Consider the following 19084-nt stretch of genomic DNA (forward strand, 5'->3'; position numbering starts at 1 on the left):
CTACTGGCTAGCTTTAGATACTTCTGGGGCTTTCTGCAATGTCCCCTGCAGGCATATACAGCAACTCAAACTGGATCATCTCTTTTGGGGCAAAATGCATAGATTTTAAGCACCTTAACCACTATGTGTAGACATACCCAAGGCACAACTGGCTTTTAGGCCCTAACTCCTGACACTTTATAGCAATATCAGCAATGATAGAGTAACACAGCTTGTAGATCAGGATTATAGAACACTATTTTCTTCAACGGGGTATGAGGGAAGAAAATGAAAATCTGTGCTTGCACATCATAGTACCAAGGTCCAGTCTTGTTTAAATGTATGCTTAGTACTTCTCTTGGAAAAGGCGTTTAATATGAACATATGATTTTGCATTGCTAGAAATGAACGTAGACATTTATTGCTGGCTTGAACAAGGGAAACATTCAATGTTGTAAAAATAAGATTCCAAGAATGCTCCTGCAGTTTCAGAATTCCTCTTCCTCTCATTCATCATGCCAGATGATAATCACTGTACTGTGATTCTCCAACATGGGTTAGCTGTTCTTTTCATAGTTTTCAGACTCAAAAAAAAAAAAAAAAAAATCCTACTGCTAAAACACTGGGGTTTATGCTTTTATTTACACATAACACATTCCTACCATGTTATTTTCCACTATATGTACCCTTTGATCAAAGTAATTTGTCACATTCAATTGTAATCTAAGCGTGCTTTTCTTACTTCAAAGCAGTGTCGTCTGTGAGCTGGCTAGCTGATAAGGCTGGATGAATGTTTGAGGGATACATTACATTAAGAATCATAATGTTTTTAGGGAAGAGCAAGGATTTAGAAATTGAAACCCCTAAAGTATCATGCATAATTCAATGTAAACCTGACGTCATTTGGGGGATCTTTCTTACCTTTTCAGATACTGACTAGTAACTGTTCTGCCTTCTTGTAATCTACTGCTATCACTAACTGCCTTCACATATAAGATGATGCATCTCAGATGGTTTCCTTGGATTATATCAGCCTTCAGACTTTGCTTCCTTACCATTACACACACACACAAAGATACATATTATATAGAGAGAGAGAGACAGTGAGAGAGCGTGTGAGCACATGCACTAAACCTGCCTTTTAATGGCTAGCAATCAATACTTTATTAGCCAGCATTTCCCAAACTAAGATATGGGACCAGGACAAAGGAAAGGGGCAGAAAAGGCAAAACTGTCTCAGATTCACCTTCTCCAGTACTATAAGTATATATTTGCTGCAAAAGGTGCCTCTTCAAAAGCCATTTATCTTCCCTCCTTTCTCTTGTCTTAAAGCACCTAATTTAAAAGGAGCTTCTGGTGGTGTGTGACAAAGCAAGGCAGGAGAAGAGAGGGAAATAGAAAGGTGTCTCAAGTGAGACAAATGTGGGGAGAGGGGCAATGGCATTGTAGCGGGATCAGTATTATACTGGTTTGTGTGTGAGAGAGACTATGGCAATTTGCAGGAGCAGAAGAGCCACTGTTACCAGCAGCCCAAACTCCCCAACACTTGACCTCACCTCTTTTCATCTGTGGCCTTCAAAATAATGAAATCTTTGTCACTTCCAAAGAACGGTAGGGTATAGTGAGGCCCAAAGACCAGAAAGGCTAAGAACTGAGATGTATGGAAGAAGAGGCAGCACTAACAAGTTTGAGAAACAGAAAATAAAAGACAAGAAGGAAAGTTTAAAAAGAAGAAGAAGAGGCCAGAGACAAACAGGTAGAAAAGACAGAAACAAGGTATGAGAACTGGGACAGAGCTACAGCATGAGTGAATGTGGACATCTGTGGAACTGGCATGAGACGACAACCTTCAGAACAAGATAGGGATTCACCATTTTGAACTTAGGAAATTGACTGTTATAATACTAATTCACAAGCACAGATTTTATGTAATAACTTATCCAGAATAAAATATATCTGCAGGCTTACAGAGAAATCCTGGCCCCACTGATGCCAATGGAATTCTTGACATTGAGTCCCCCAGGGACAGCATTTTATCCCCTGCATTTCCTTACAGCCATCTTCAGGGGGCAGTTTTTATATTTCATGCGCATCCAAGTTGAGACCTGAGCTTCAGGCCTGGTTCTAGGTCACTGAAGACCAAGCTCAAGGCCACTGAAAATGACTTGGTTTGGCACCGAGTTTCATGGAGACAGAACCTTTAAAGAAAACACTTTAAAAAATATTTAAAATTCCATCTCTCTTGTTAATCTGCATTTAGAGGTATATGTCTAACCAACAACCTATATGTATTTTTTCAGGTTTTTTATATGAACACTGGACTAGATAGAAATACTTTTTTTATTTATTGGTTTTTAAAATGAGTATACATTGATCCTTTCCATAATGAAGGGAAAGCAGTTAATGCAGTTTAATGTTTTCCCAGAAAGAACCAAGACTGTTATCTTCAGTTTGAGTCCATGTTAAGCAAAATGGTTATAAAAGAAAGAGCTTAACCTAAGAACGAATCCAAGCCATGAGTTTGAGTCATGTTCTTAATGAAACAATAATTAGCAAATAACCTGAAATGATATTGCACAACAGTGAATGTTGGTAACAAGTTTAGGCATAGAGTTTTAAACAGACACCAAATACTCAGGAAAAGATGTTGATTGAACCTAAAGAAGTTTACTTCCTTGCATTCAAAGAATTTACGGTGGAGTATGTAGGAAATGGATCATAAGCAACAAGGAGTTGCAGGCCAGGGCAGGCAGGAGCAGGGTGGTCAGACAGCGGCAGTGGTGGCTCTGGGAGGGGTGGCTACAGGGGGGAATAAGGTGAATTTTGGGGTGGCTATAGCCCCACAAGCCCCCTCCTACTGCTACCCCTGCTCTGAGCACTCTGCGCCGCTGCCTTTCCCTTGGGAGCCCCCCACTGCTGGGCAGGCAGGGGACATGCAACCAGCGTGGGGCTTCCGAGGGAAAGGCAGAAGAGTGGAATGCCCTGAGCAGGACTGGCACTAGGGAGGGCTTGGAGGGGACTATAGCTACCCCAAAATTCACCTTAGCTCCCCGTAGCCACCCCTCCCAGTGCCGCCACCACCTGCTGTCAGAGACAGTACTGTCTTATACCAGAGTCATTTACTGAGTTGAAATGCACGTGTGAACAGTGACTGGGACCACAGCAGTTTGAGCCAGGGTGGAGCAACCCCAGGCTGGCAGCAGGTTTGGGGGATCAGCCAAAGAGCTCCACAGTCTCAGTGCTCTTGTGCCCCAGACAGCCCCTGCAATGCCACCCGGAGCCTGGGCCTGGCCCCCTCAAACCCACAGCCAGCCCAGGTCTCCTCCACCCTGGCTCAAACTGTTGCAGTCCTAGGAGCACATGCAGATGCTATGCCCAGGAGCAGCTGACTCCAGTGAAAACTGTGCTGGAGTTTATCATGTAACCTTAATGGCACATGTAAATGCACCCACAGTGTCTCAAAAAGATCTTCATGGATGCGTGTGCTGTTTTCCAAGTTGAAAGTGTCTAAGATGCTCCAAACTATAGACTTGACTGATTTGTATGAAACTCTAGGGATCTTTATGCCCAAAGGCAGCCATCTTCCCAAACAACTTCTTAGGTTTTATAACCACTGTATATTTTATGTATGAATCTGGTGATTCAACTACTTAGATAAAGTCCAGTCCAACACTGAGACTAATATACAGAATTCTTGATTTGACCTTAATTTGATAGTTGTACAATTCTGTTCTCAATTTATACTTTACCAATTCTAACACTAGCTTGGCACTGGTGACAGGTGTTCTTTATTTTAGTTTTGCTTGTTTAGCCATTTTAATAAAGTTCTCAAATCTAATACTGCATGATATTTCTTTCAGTTAACAGCATAGATCCAGATCATATGACAACCTGGGTGGAGTGCATCTGGTCAGCCTCCTAGCTTAATCAATTTCTTTTTTTTTTAGCATTTGCTTCTCCTATGAGATAGCATTTCTAAAATGCAATGTATTAACAGTGAACACAGAAGATTGCTGTACAAGCACCTTCCCAACTGGTGGACGCTAACCACCTTGGGAGAAGTAAAAGGGACAAAAAAAGACTACTTAGCAAGGTGAGTTATGCTCAAATTAATATAGGCAGTTCAGCTCCCAAAAAATAATGTTCTCTCACATAGGAGGTCTGTTTTGCCTCAGCTTTGCATTTAACTACTTTGTGTGCACTGAAAAATATATTGTAATTAGTCAAAACTGGAATCTAACTCTGGAGACAAAATCCTGTTTTGACATCAGTAGTACATTTCAGATTCTCATCTTCATTTTCAACTGAGTTGGAGTCATGAGGCAACAGAACAGGACAGAAGTCTAATATGTTGTTAAAACATGTACCCTACCCCCTGAGAGATGAGTGGATTTACACCAGTGTGCTGAAAAATCAGATCAAAATCTAGTGCTGTGTGTTTCACAGACTGCAGGAGTAAGACAGTAAAGTGACAGAAGCTGAATAAGGTGGGTATTGTTACTCTAGTGCCCTTGATATTTCCAGGAAAGAAGGAGCTATCCTTGTCTCCTGTTATTGTTCATATTCTTTTGCCTCCACTCCAATAAATGTAATATTGCCTCCCTAAAGACTCACTTCAAAAAGGAATGGGAGATAACAAGAATTTATAGAAAAGAGGTTTGTACACTGAATTGTACTAGTCACTCAAATATAAGTTCTGATTAAGCTGTACAGCTGTCACCTTCTTACCTTTGATTTGCCCTTACTGTAACAGGCTCTTTTAGTAGCTTCATCACATTGCCACTCTGCTGCCTGAAACACAAACAGTTATGGACACAGATAAGTAAAATGCACAAAAACAGAGACATCCAGCCCACAGTACAGTCTTATACGACACACGTCTGGTGCATTATCTACTAATATAGAAGAACATTCATTCATAATATTCTCCTAATGGCTTTTTTTCTTGTTCCCCAGGAGTGTAAATATTATCATTTTCCTTTTAATACAGAATACTCCTGAGTTTAAGGTAGGTCTGTATTTTTCTGACTTTCAATATAGAAAAGAAAAAAAAAAATCAAATAAAGTCATATTTACAAGGATACAGCATCTGCATTGTATATATGAGCCCGCCCACCTTTCCTTCCTTCCTTGTACGTACAGACCCAGTCCATTTGTAGATGAAATATTTCATTGTAAAAATGTGCCTTCTGTTTGAAGGAATACAGTACTACTGATTTCTCAGAAATTTCATGTTGGTGATCTCAATCAAGACCTACTATTAGATACAGCAACAGTATAAAAAAAAATTACAAATCACAAATGCCACTAATTAGAACCATGCTTGGCAGGTCTAACAAAGCTAAGAAACTGAAAAAGCACGCAAGGCAAAACACCCTCTCAGCCTGCCTACATGGTTTAACGGCCTGCCTCACCATCAGGGGTCAGTGTTATGGAGAGATATAGCCATGGTGTTGTGGAAAAGCATGTATGTCAGTGCCCTTGCTTTGAGTATCAACTGAAGATTTCAGTCCTTGGGGCTACCAACGCGGCACTAATCACAAGCACTAAAACATCCATTTAGTCAGGTTGGGGGCACGTACAAAACGACAAACAGTAAAACTATCTACTATAAAACTGAGGTGATTTATCCTCATTTCTGTGCTGTCTCCCCATTTCAGCAGATTTATGCTAGAGGTGTTACACTATTTTACCAGGCTGCAGGTTCAGTGCATGAACTAAACCTTATGATTTTGTTATCTAATATTCGAATGCTATGACTTGGAAAATCTACTATTTAAGGGAGCAGAGTGGATGTTTCAGAATGTACACACTGATACACATGTACATTTGCAAGTAGAGTGTATTTTATAGTAGCCATACTTGTCACATGGAGAGAGTATTTAAGAGCATCGTGGACTACATCTGCTTTCTACCAGACAGAATGGTGATTTCTTAGCTAACTATTAAAGCTCAAAAGTTTAAACCAAAGTCTGCCCATTTTCATTCACTAATAAATAATCAAAGACAATTCATGCTGATTTAATGCAGCTTATGTTTTGTACCTGACCTTCCATAGAGACTGGATTAATAGCAAGGAGGCTCTGTAATTAGTAAAAATAATAGGCTGAATGGCTATTTAAATGAATGGAAGAAAAAGCCTTCAGATTCTACTTTGTAGTATTCTTTGATTTGCCTTTTCAACTAACCCAAGAATGAGGTTTTTCATTTCAAGAAAAATAACCTTATAATCAACATCCCTTCCCTCCCTGCTTCATCCTTTCCATTTAAAACATTTCTATTGCAGATGAATTTGTACAGCAGTGGGGGGAATTCATTGAAAACTTCTGAAACAGGCTGGAAGAATCCATCAGTGAATGACCCTAACGTTTGTAATAAATTGTATTCTAACAGCATGAGAAAAACTCATACTGAGTTATATAAAAAGGGAACAATGGCTTAACTCTTTTCATTCTGTTGTAAGAAAACTAATTTTACCCCACTAATGGTAAGGACATTACAAAGGACTGTTCCTGGCAGACCAACACAGTTTTCTAAAGAATAAGGATTGCTTCAGAACAAATACCAAATGCAAGTGTCACTACGACACAATAAGCCTATACATTATACAGCATTATGTGTCGGTATCTGATTTTGGAAATGTTATCCTTAAAGGGCACTGAAGGTTAAAAACTTTACCATGCTTCCAATGCATGGAAGTACAGAGGAGTTACTGGGAGGAAGGCAGTGCAGGAAAACTTCATGGGCGCATTTAGATGAGCGCACACATTCAGTTTGCAGTGCCACAGAGCTATCTGTGGCATAGCAAACCACATGCGCCACACATGCAGGCATTTGCTGCGCTGTTAACTGCAGCATCAAAAAAAAAGACATAAAAAAGCAGGGTGGTACACATGCCACCCAAAACCAGAGCCTGGCCAGCCAGAGCCATGCTCCAGGTGTTGGCCAGGTTTTGCACACCCAGATTGCTGGTGCTGTAGCTCTGGGAGGCCCCCAGGACCACAGGTAAGGCTGCTGGGGCCTGCCCAGGTGCTGACCCCAGACTCCCCCTACCCAACCCAGAGCATTTTTCTCCATGTTAACCCTATGTGCAGGGGTGTGTGCCGGGACAAAAAGCCGTGGCACAAATTTGTGCTGCTGCTTTTTACCGCATGGCAACTGCACACCCCTGCTCGTGAGAACATGTCCTGTAGGTTTAAATTGAAGGCTTGAAGGAGAGCACTTGCCATTTGTGAAATGAGTAGGAAATATTAAAGCAGGGACTCTTGGGAGTGGGGGGGGGGGAGAGGGGAAGAATGGGGAGGAAAGAAGACAGAAAGCCAAGAGAAAGAAGAGGAGAAAAAGGGAAGATTAACTATATGCTGATATAGATGAGCTTGCAGAGTGAACAGAGATATAGGAGAAAATATAGAGGAAATTAGAAAAGTATAAAATATTAATAAAGTCACAGTTCACCATTAAAACAGCATGTTTCCAACTGTGTGAAAAACCAATGAAAAGGGAGTTTTTTGGAAGAGGGAGCTGTGCCACTGACTTGGGTTAATACTGTTTAAGACTTCATATAGTAATTATAAACTTAAGGCTTCACAAAACCTCTAATATGGTTGTCTTTCACATGAGGAAATTCAAGCAGAAATGTTTTGTTCTGACCAATATCCTGCACTACAGTACCATAAAAAGGGTTATATTCCAAGTGTCCTATTTGCTGTAGCCATGCATAATTCATTAGACCACTTTACCCACAAGACATAATGCTCCACGCCAAATTTTCAAAAGCAGGTTTTTGAATGCACAACTTTAAAGATTCAAGGCCTGCTTTTGCTTCTCACACAATCAACTCATCAGAGCCACATTTTCCCTGTCTCTAATGTAGAGGAAATAATATTTACTCTAGGTGAAAATATACTATACATTTTTAAAATATCTTCTCTAATGCACAGAACTGCAGATCTTCCCATTTTAAAACCTGGAATTTCAAACTGAGAAAGATTATGTTGCTTGTCTGGAGCCTACTTCTTAGTCTAATGAATTGGACATTGGTTTTGAGAGTCCAAAAATCATGATATAAGGGTGACTTGTTGTATGACCCTAATAATGTCCTTCAAACTCTATTTCCAAATATGCAAATGTTGGTGGATATACTTAACAACTTCATCAAACAGGTGAGGAGCATAATCAAATGATCCTTGAAAGAGCTACAGAAATACAAAATATTATATTATCTTATCAATAAGATGGGAGAGATGGGAATAGAATTTAGGAATTAAGATCCTTAGCCCTGTGATTAATTTTCTAGATTATAAAATATGGGGGCAGGAAAACTTTGTCACTCAATTCAAACACATTCATATAGATGTGGCCATTGTGACCATTCACACATTAATATAACTTCTATTTCATTCTCAACAGACTTCCTTTAAAATCTCTATAGTCTAATGATTAAAGCACCAAAATTAGCACATTATTTATGCCTGCAGATGTGAAAAAGAAAAAAAAGCACACTTTAGTTTAAATTTGGCATACTGCTGCGCTGAGCCCAACACATGCCCAGAAGAGGCAACACATGAGTCTGACCTGACTCTGCAGCAGCTGTATAAATCAGGCACTGTAGTAGGACTTTTTGCCACTTTTATCTAATAGGTGATTGAATCAGCTATTAGATAAAAGTGCCAAAAAGCCCCGCTGAAGTGCCTGATCTATACAGACACTGCAGAGCCACCCTAATGTGCTGCTTCTTCTGGTAAAGCACAGTTTGTTTGTTTTTAACATCTGCTAGCAGCCATTATTACTTAAAACCTAAAATGAGTAACAGGACAAAGACCTCAGAGAGTCATTTTCAGGACAAAGACCTCAGAGAGTCAAAACACCAAAACCTGCTCATGGATTTTCTTCAGTTTTCAGCAAGAAAATGCAATGAAATTGAATGCAAGCCAAGTTGGAAATCCAGTTTATCATACTGCAAGTACCCCTTTCTCTGTTCTTTGTACAGATAAATTGAAATATGAATACTAACTATTAAGATACCATCTTATGTTGCCAGATACAGTAGCCAAGGATGTACAGGGGAAGCTAGATCAAATCAACTTTCATAAGTAAATGTTATATTTAAATATAAAGCCAATTAAGTTGATAAAGCTCTGAGTAACATGTTGTAAACTTTTAGTGCAAGTTTTGCCTAATATGCAATCCTGTTAGGGAAAGAAGAACGTGTATTCACCCCGATTCCTTTTACATTAGTGATGAAATTAAGAAAGCAAAGATAACATTTGAAACTAAGTATACTTATGTTACTCTAGGTAAATGATTCTAAGTCAGGGTGTCATGGCACCCTGCACTGCCATGAGATCCTTTTTAAGAGTTCTGTGGGGTGCTGTGAAATATACTCTTAGGTATGCAAACACTTATACAATTCACAAAATAAATCTGAAGAATTCAAATAGGAATCCATGATGTCGAAAATACTCTAACCTGTTGAGGTCTTCCTAAGTTCTTTGCAACAAGATTTGCTCTAATATTTTTCCATAGCCAAAAAACAACATAAAGTGAAGACCTAGAATTTTCTGAGGAATGCCTTAATTTAAAAAAGGTGGAAAACCACCTATGCTGGAAGAGGCTGTCATAAAAGGGGACACAATCAGATAATGTGTTACAAGGACACTTGAGAATTAAAATATAACCATTTTAAATACTAATACACAGGCACAGCCCAGCCACACACGTAGAGTACTTGCATTTATTGTTAAAGTAAGGGCAGCAGATATGCTAGATTTATTCAGCTCTTCTGGACTGCTGGAGTACACCAGTTCTTTAAGTGACTTTGTGCTAATGCAGGGTGGAATGTCAAAACAAGTTAAAGAGCATCAAAGGAGTAGAGAGGCTTTGCATAACATTGTAAGTGAACTTTAAACTCAACATTTCAGCGGTCACTGGAGTGCTAAAGAGAAACTTGACTACAACACACATGCCGTATGAACCTGGTCAGGGACAGACTTGTGGAAAGCAATTTGCAAAGGTACATTACTGACTTATGCTGACCCAACACTCAATGTATTGCCCAATTATTTTTAGTTTTCTTTTCTTTTTTTGCATTTTCTCCATTGATAGACATATTGAGAATTCTATTTCTGTTCCAGAAAATAACTTTTTTTGTGAGAATGCTATGATTTTTAACAGACCAAATTCTGCCTTTTAATTAGCTCTTCTGGAAATATACAAAGGGCAAGCTATGGGAAAAAAATACTATCTTTCAGGAGAAAACAGTTTAAACTTCATTTAAAAAGCAAGCAAGAGAAAAGCATGTTACATATTAAACCAAATCAAATATTTAAAAAAATGTCCACCAACACAATCACACTGTAATTTTATCTTCAGACGCAGGTGATGGATGACAGGACTTCAAGTATTAGGATGTCTAATTGACACAAATTAATGTGTGTTATTTTAGAAAGGCAAAGTTTGACGTATGCAAAATCACTACTGTAATCTATGGTGAAACTGTTAGTTCCTTAGTAGCTCTTAAATACTTCAGTGGAATCTGGACTGGTTGGGCAAAGAATTGGGCATGGAGCCATGCATGACAATTATCTATTAAATGCACTACTGAGATTCTCAGAATATCTCTTTTCTTTCTTATGTCATAGTAAACTATACGTATTGCTAGCACTGGAGTGACGATGTGGCTGTATTGGTCCAGAAAAATATGCAATAAGCAAGGAGTTTTGTGGGCGTTATCTTTTATTGGACCAAGTGCATTAAGAAAATGCATTGCATTTGAAAGCTTGTCTAAGTTTCTCCCAACAATGTCGCTGGTTCAATGAAAGATATCACCACAAAATTACTCACCCGGGGCTCCGCTTGTCCGCACTCACCCCAGCCCATGCTGGAGCAGCCCCTGGAGCAGCCAACACCAGCTGCCTACACCAGGGCACGGTGCAGCCCAGGAGCAGAGGTGAGTGGGGACAGGCAGAGCACAGTGCAGCCCAGCAGCTGCAGGCAGCTGGCGCCAGCCACTCAGGGCCGCTGCAGTTGGGGTTGGGGTAAGTGCAGCTTTGTTTCCTCTGCTTTGCTGCCTTGTGCAACCCCAGGAGTGGCACCCCTCCCCCTGCCCCTTTCCTAGTCCCAGCCTCACTCTCTCCCTCACTGCCATGGGAACCTATCCCTATTTGTTACATTGTAAAGTGGGTTCACTTTATGCAGATTTAATTTATGTGCCGTTCTCCGAGAACGTATGTACTGCATAAATCAAGGGAAACCTGTACAACAATAAAATTAACTGAGCCAAATTCATAGATTCATAGATTGTAAGACCAGAGGGGACCTTGGAAGATCATCGGGTCCATCCCCCTGCACCAAGCAGGAAAGATAACTGGGGGTTAGGTGCCCCCAGCAAGATGACTGTCTAGTCTCCTCTTGAAGATTTCCAGGGTAGGTGATTGCACCACCTTTGGAGGGAGCTTATTCCACAGTCTGGACACCCTGACTGTGAAGAAGTTTTTCCTAATGTTGAGCCTGAATCAGTCTTCAAGGAGTTTGTAGTCATTACTCCTGGTCCTCCCCTCAGGTGCCCTGCTGAACAGTTGCTCACTGAGCCCTTGATGTACTCCCCTAGTGTAGTGGTAAGCTGCTACCAGGTCACCCCTCAGCCTTCTTTTCCTCAGGCTGAAGAGTCCCAGATCCCTCAGCCTTTCCTCATGTGGCTTGCCTTTAAGACTCTGATCATATGGGTGGCTCTTCTTTGGACTCTCTCAAGCTTGTCCATGTCCTTGTTGAAGTTTGGTGCCCAGAACTGGATGCAGAACTCCAGCTGTGGTCTCACCAGTGCTGAGTAGAGCAGAAGAATCACCTCCTTGGTTTTGCTGGAGATGTATTGATTGATGCACGACAGAGTATTATTTGCCCTGCTGGCTACAGCACTGCACTGCGGACTCATATTCATACTGTGGTCTATTATTACCCCCAGGTCCTTTTCATTCATGGTGCTAGTCAGTTTGGTGCCAGCAAGCCTGTAGGTGTGCTGGAGGCTGCTCATTCCTAGATGAAGCACTTTACATTTCTTGACAGTGAACTTCATCAGATTCCGATCTGCCCAACTTGCTAGCCTGTCTAGGTCCGCCTGTATCTGTAGCCTATCTTCAAGCATGACCACGCTCCCCCATAACTTGGTGCCATCCGCAAACTTGGCCAGTGAGAGCTTTACTCCCCTGCCCCCTCCACCTCCCCCCCCCCCCGACATCCAAATAGTTAATAAAGATGTTGAAAAGTACTAGGCCAAGCACTGACCCCTGCAGGACACCACTGCCCACATCTAGCCAGGATGACAGATCTGTTCACTATGACTCTCTGGGTCCTATCCTGCAGTCAGTTTCTCACCCACCTGACTGTCTTGGAATTAAGGCCACAATCCTCCAATTTTCTTGTGAGGACATTGTGGGATACTAGATCAAAGGATTTTTGGAAGTCAAGGTATACAATGTCACCCTGCTCACTCGTGTCCAGGTGGTGAGTTACCTGGTCATAGAAGAAGATGAGATTCATAAGGCAAGACCTGTTGAAGCATGGGGATATTGAATACATATGATGCTAAACTAATGAGCATGCTAATTAGCACAATCCAGCAGACTCAAAGGAAAAACCGCTATGTTTTGTACAACTATTCTCATACGTAACTTGGTATGTTTTAAAGACATTCCTTCCTTACTGTTTGTGCAGCACTTTGAAAGCTTAAGAAAGAAAGTGATACGGAATTTTGAAGCAGGACATAATTCCAGTAAAGGACCAAATTCCAACTAAAACTAAATAGCAGAAAAAAATCTTCTGTGACAAAAAAAAATATTTCAGCAGCTTGTCAGAATAAAAATTAACTAGTAATAGTAAGTATATACTTTGCGGCAATAAAGTGTACCACAATAGCTTGGATAATGGTTGAATGGCAATAGACTCTTGTTCAAAAGTTAAACAATGATATCTTTAGTGAGCAAACTAAATATATGCAGTTGGGCTAGCTCCAGGGGAAACCAAGAGGCATGCCAAACACCAACGGATTTGTTCAGATACCTTTGCAGAAAGCAAAGAGGAAAAAACACATGCAAAGCGTTAAGAATGCATAAGAGTACTTCTCATTGATTGGATAAACAATAGTCAAGAAGGACAACAGTTCTTGCCTTCTTCATATCTAAAGGCAGCAGGACATGAAGTCCTGCCACAAATTTTCCAGATAAGTTATAAACTGATTAAGGGAGAAACACAAACCTTTTCATTTTGATATAGCCCCATTATGAGATCCTAATCAATCAGTGAATGTCATCCAGGTTCAGAATATAAGAAGAGCCAAGGAAGGACTGGTTAATTAGAGTTTCTGTTATTAGATGTGCATCCAAGAGAATGAAAACACATTCCTCTTCTAGTGCTATCAATGGAAGCTGCACTTATAAGAATCGAGCATAACTAAGTCCCTAACAATATTTGTAGTATTGTGGCTAGACAGACATACAGACATTTGTAATGTGTATATTAATACACACACATATATTACATACACACTTCTTTGACGTGTAAAAACAAAATGTACTATTACATGTCACAGTGAAAGAAGTTAATTAGCCAGGAACCTGAAAAATGAACAGAACTATATTCCAGACAGATGGTCCAGTACTCTTTAGGCAGATGGCTCTGCTAATTAGATACTGGCAAAAAATAACATTAAAAAGGTGGTTTAATTACATGGTGCCAAAAATTAACAACTACATGAGTTTTTCTCTTTTCTTTTTTTATTATGTTTGCTTTCACATCTTATGTCATGTATTTAAACAATACTTTGGGGATTTTTAGGTATAATGGCAATGAGCATGATAACTAAATGACAATGAAGACACACTAATAATACCTGCTACTGCTCACACAAGTATAGAAATGGAATGCCTTGGACAAAAGTTATGATCTGTTGGGCTATAGTGGCCTTCAGCCCATACAATTAACTTTCAATAAACATGTATTTTGGTGTCCAAGAGCTAGTTCCAAGGAGATTATAACAGTGGGTATCAGAATAATCTAGGCAGGGAAAGAGTGAAGGTTCATAAAGGCAGATGCAGCATTCAGCAGACTATTATTGTTGGGTCTTATTGTTCACATGAATTTTAGTAGGTGCCTTGGTGTTGTGTCTTCACTCCCCTATGAGTTAGCTAAAAACAGTGTAGAAAGATTCACACATTCTCTTTCATCAAGAAAAAACATTTTCCGTATTTGTCTCCTCACAGCCACCTTGTCAGAGCTGTGCGTTACCTTGCCAACACACTTTAATAACTAGCCAAAGCTCAGAGAGTGATCGTTCTTTTCAGAAAACCTAAAAGAAAATGCATGAAAAGTAGCTTTTATGAGAGACAGGCTTCCTTCACTCAGGAATGGAAAGGGTTCCCTTTCAGCTGACTCAGCAAAGCTGATTTCTATGGATCAAAAGGACTACAGTTTGCATCTCACCTATGCTAGAATCTAATACAAGGAGTCCAACTACCATGAGAAACTTTTCTAATTTCCTGGACCATATGGGTACAATACTCCAAGCCTAGTAACTGGCTTAAGTCGAGAGGTGGTGAGCCCCTACACAACAAGCCAGATCTGGCCCATGGAGCTGCACCCCATGGGTCTGGAAGTATGATGACAGGAGACCAGTGGCACCAAATTTCTGGACCCACAAAGAGCCCCAGGCCCTGTATATTGGATCAGGCTTGCCAAAACTCAGTAAGTGGCACTCTACCCAAAATAACTGCCAGTCCCTGCTGTAACAGAACAGAAGCTCAGTGATGAGCAGCCTTGCAGAGTCCTGCTGATGCGATTGTGGACTGCAAATCCCAGAGACCTCGGGGGCAGCAGGAAGAGGAAGTGAACACACAGCTAAGCTGTGTTTCATGCTCACTTCAGAGAAAGAACTATTCTTGTTCAAGCTTTTATGAATTCAGTGCCACTACCTTTTTCCCCACCCATCCCCTACTCAGCCTGGCAGGTGCCACCCACACCCACCTAGGCAGAGCACAGGACAAGGCCTGGCCACACTCCCTCTGCTCGAGCAGGGAGTGGACAGAAAGCCTTGGAGGACTTCTCTCTTCCCTTCCCTTTGGCAGTGACTGGCAGGTGTGCTTTACTGCCCTCCAGCTTCTGGGTTGAGCCATTGCAGGCATGTGGCTGCATTTCCTGAATCAGAAGTGAATGTCTATTCACTCGCTCCTCAATTTAATTTCTGCATCTTAAATTAACCTGCAGAGACTGAATCGATCCAACCTCAGGCTTTTTGACTGTCTGTACTTAAACGAAGAAGTAAGAACACTCATTTCAAAATCTGGAGAAAATCTTCACACTAAGCCTGGGTAGATAAAAAAAATCTAAATTTCATGCACATTACTATATCTTTATGCAAACAATTAATTCAACATTGGAAACTACTCAGAAGCCATTTGCTGCCAATGTTAAGATCATCATCTAGCACTATATTTCTAAATCAGGAGTCTTACTTGAATCTTACAAATATTTCTACTTAGGCAGAATCAAAGTCCTAGATCCAAATGCACCCAATTTTGAGGGTATTCAGTTTTAGATTTGCATCTTAATTTTAATAAACATATACTGGATATTTTTACTAAATTGTTTTATAGAAATTGTTTTATAGATATATTGGGAGTAAAAGGAAGGCCCAGGGAGGAATAGGACCACTGCTAAATGGGCAGAAACAATTGGTGACAGATAGGGCGGACAAGGCTGAACTCCTCAACGAGTTCTTTGCCTCAGTGTTCCTAAGTGAGGGGCACGACAAGTCTCTCACTGGGGTTGTAGAGAGGCAGCAGCAAGGCGCCAGACTTCCATACGTAGATCCTGAGGTGGTGTAGAGTCATTTGGAAGAACTGGATGCCTTTAAATCGGCAGGCCCGGATGGGCTCCATCCAAGGGTGCTGAAGGCACTGGACGACATCATTGCAGAGCCACTGGCAGGAATATTCGAACGCTCGTGGCGCACGGGCCAAGTCCCAGAGGACTGGAAAAGGGCTAATGTGGTCCCCATTTTCAAAAAGGGGAGGAAGGAGGACCCAGGCAACTATAGGCCAGTCAGTCTCACCTCCATTCTTGGTAAAGTCTTTGAAAAAATTATCAAGGCTTACATTTGTGAGAGCCTGGCAGGGCAAATTATGCTGAAGGGAAACCAGCACGGGTTTGTGGCGGGCAGATCATGCCTGACCAATCTAGTCTCTTTCTATGACCAGGTTACGAAACGCCTGGACACAGGAGGAGGGGTGGATGTCGTATACTTAGACTTCAGGAAGGCCTTCGATACGGTATCCCACCCCATACTGGTGAACAAGCCAAGAGGCTGTGATGTGGATGACTGCACAGTCCAGTGGGTGGCAAATTGGCTAGAGGGTCGCACCCAAAGAGTCATGGTGGATGGGTCGGTCTCGACCTGGAAGGGTGTGGGCAGTGGGGTCCCGCAGGGCTCGGTCCTTGGACCGATACTCTTTAATGTCTTCATCAGCGACTTGGACGAGGGAGTCAAATGTACTCTGTCCAAGTTTGCAGATGACACAAAGCTATGGGGAGAAGTGGACACGCCGGAGGGCAGGGAACAGCCTGATCTACTGAGGTCCCTTCCGACCCTAACATCTATGAATCTATATTAGAAGACAATATCAGGCATGACTTCAAAAAGCACTCAGTACCGGATAGCTTATTGACTTATTGAGAGTCCTTTTGAAAATTCCACTCAGAAGCCCCAATTTCATATGGAATGTCACTGCATGAAGGAGAAAGATGACCAAAAGCCACTTGAGAATGTTATTATTACAAAATATCCAGTATATGTTTATTAAAATTAAGCTGCAAATTAAAACTGAATACCGTCAAAATTGGGTGCATTTGGACCTAGGACTTTGACTCTGCCTAAGTAGAAATATTTGTAAGATTCAAGTAAGACTCCTGATTTAGAAACATTCAGATGTGATTCTCCAAGTTATGAGTAAGTATTCAGATGTGGTGTTTTATTTTGAGTCTCTATTTCTTTAATTATATATTTTTGGCATTTAAAAAAGCAAGTCTGTATTGAAATGGATCTGTAACAAAATGTTCTTTTCCAAACTTCTCAGACTCTCATCAGGTGACAGTGGAGGATGTCATGATAAATTTCATTTTAGAATGTATATTCTGAAATTGTCTAAGAGATACCAAATTCAGCATAGAAATCATTGCAAGTTGCAGATGTCTAAGACTGATAGCTGTAACATTAGAGTGATTTAAATTATTCAGGCTAGCTGGCATCTTGGTCAATTTTAGCAGGTTCCAAGGTTTATTGAAAGGTATTTTGTATTAACTTTTCTCTCACTGGTACAAGTTTTTGTATAGTGTTGACAAATAAATATCAGCACCCCACCCCTCTCTCTCTCTGAAGAATATGAAACATCATAGAATCATAGAAATTAAGGGCTGGAAGGGACCTCAAAAGAGCATCAAGTCCAACCCTCCCTGTTCTGGGTGGGAATACTGTTGAGACCAAATGATCCTAGCAAGGTGTCTGTCCAGTCTCCTCTTGAAGACTTCCAAGGTTGGGGACTGCACTATCAGCTTGGGAAGTCTATTCCAGATTCTGGTCACCCTTACTGTAAAGAGGTTTTTCCTTACATCCAACCTGAAACCATCCTCTAACAGTTCATGGCCATTGATCCTTGTCCTCCCCTGGGGCACCCTAATGAACAGTTTTTCCTCCCAGCTCCTGATACTCACCCTTTACATATAGATGGCCACCAAGTCCCACCTCAAGTCTTCTCTTCCCCAGGCTGAACAGTCCCAGCATCCCTTAATCTTTCATCACAAGGTTTGTCCTCCAGGCCCTTAATCATGCTTGTGGTCCTTCTCTGGACCCTTTCAAGATTCACCATATCTTTTCTGAAGCATGGTCCCAAGAAATGGACACAGTAATCCAGCTGCAGTCTCACCAGTGCTGAGTAGAGAGCAAGTATTACTTCCTTTGCCCTGCTTATGACGTATTGGTTAATGCGTCCTAGTAGATGAATCACATTACAAAATAATTTAAAACTCTGCATACATTCTGGGCTAGATTGGGCATTTGCCTCAACAGAGTAAGAGGGAATATAAGAATCCCTTTTTATTACTGTCCAGAATTATTGAAGCTTGAATGTAGCCAAAGAGGAGTAAGTTGTGCTCTATGCATGGAGCAGGTAGACAGGGCATGAGCAGGACAGATCAAATAATGGGCGGACCCAAGGCTTTCATTTCAACTTGCTGTACAAAGTAGTTGAGCTAGCATGGACAACAATATAATAGGTTTGTACCAGCAGTTAAGAACTACTCCTCCCTGCCACACACACACACGCACACACACACACACACACACACACACACACACACTTTGGATTGAGGGGGAAGAAAAGAGGAAATGATGCTTTAGGTCACTCATGAGTTACAAACCCTCCTGAAGCTACTTTAGAGGTGAAAACTATGTGCTACTTTTTGTCTGAGGGATGTGCTTACAGTTTCTCCATAGTGTCATGACCCAATGATTTTGTGTGCGCTTCGGCACTGCAGAATTATTTCCCACCACATGGAGCTTTCTTTGCACGGTGCAATTCTCAGCTGCAGAGAGAAAACCCCGGTGCAAAGGAGTTCCCGCCACCTGTATGTAAAATTGTTCCCCATTATTGCCTGTTTCTAAATTATTCCCACGTGGCGGCTAGCGATTGGCTTGCTAGCCGTATAAGAGGCTTGAGCAGTTTCCGCCCAAGTCGGAGATCTCCGGGGAGGACCTCATTTAGGGGGACTCCGCATCCATCTCACGGAGAACTCTGAGCCATGTGGTAGAGTCTAACAAACTCTGCACGTGTCTTGGAGCCAACCGGTGGTTTGATCAGCCACCAAGACTCTCTCCCCGTCGCCGCACAATCCCTCGACGTACCCTACCCTGCGCGCTCGTCGAGAGTCACCTTTCAGACTCTCATTTCGGTTGTTCCACGGAGCCTAGCAAACTCGGTGAGTGTGTATCCAGAGCTCTGTTCGTGTTTGTTTTGTGGAGCCTAGCAAACTCCACGTGTGTCTTTTTGTAACTGCAACTCAAGAA

The 19084-nt window shown here is 41.4% G+C and overlaps 1 protein-coding gene across 6 annotated transcripts in view; it reads right to left on the minus strand.

Annotated features, from left to right (window-relative positions):
• Positions 1 to 19084, minus strand: part of SEMA5A (semaphorin 5A) — a 629987-nt gene that overhangs the window by 273081 nt on the left and 337822 nt on the right. For all 6 annotated transcript variants that reach the window (XM_059724459.1, XM_059724460.1, XM_059724455.1 and 3 more), the window contains one exon: positions 4708 to 4770. In XM_059724459.1, coding sequence (XP_059580442.1) covers positions 4708 to 4770 — 63 coding nt within the window. The remainder of the gene's footprint in view (positions 1 to 4707; positions 4771 to 19084) is intronic.

Source organism: Alligator mississippiensis, chromosome 3 (assembly GCF_030867095.1).
Source record: "Alligator mississippiensis isolate rAllMis1 chromosome 3, rAllMis1, whole genome shotgun sequence".
Classification (NCBI taxonomy): Eukaryota; Metazoa; Chordata; order Crocodylia; family Alligatoridae; genus Alligator; species Alligator mississippiensis.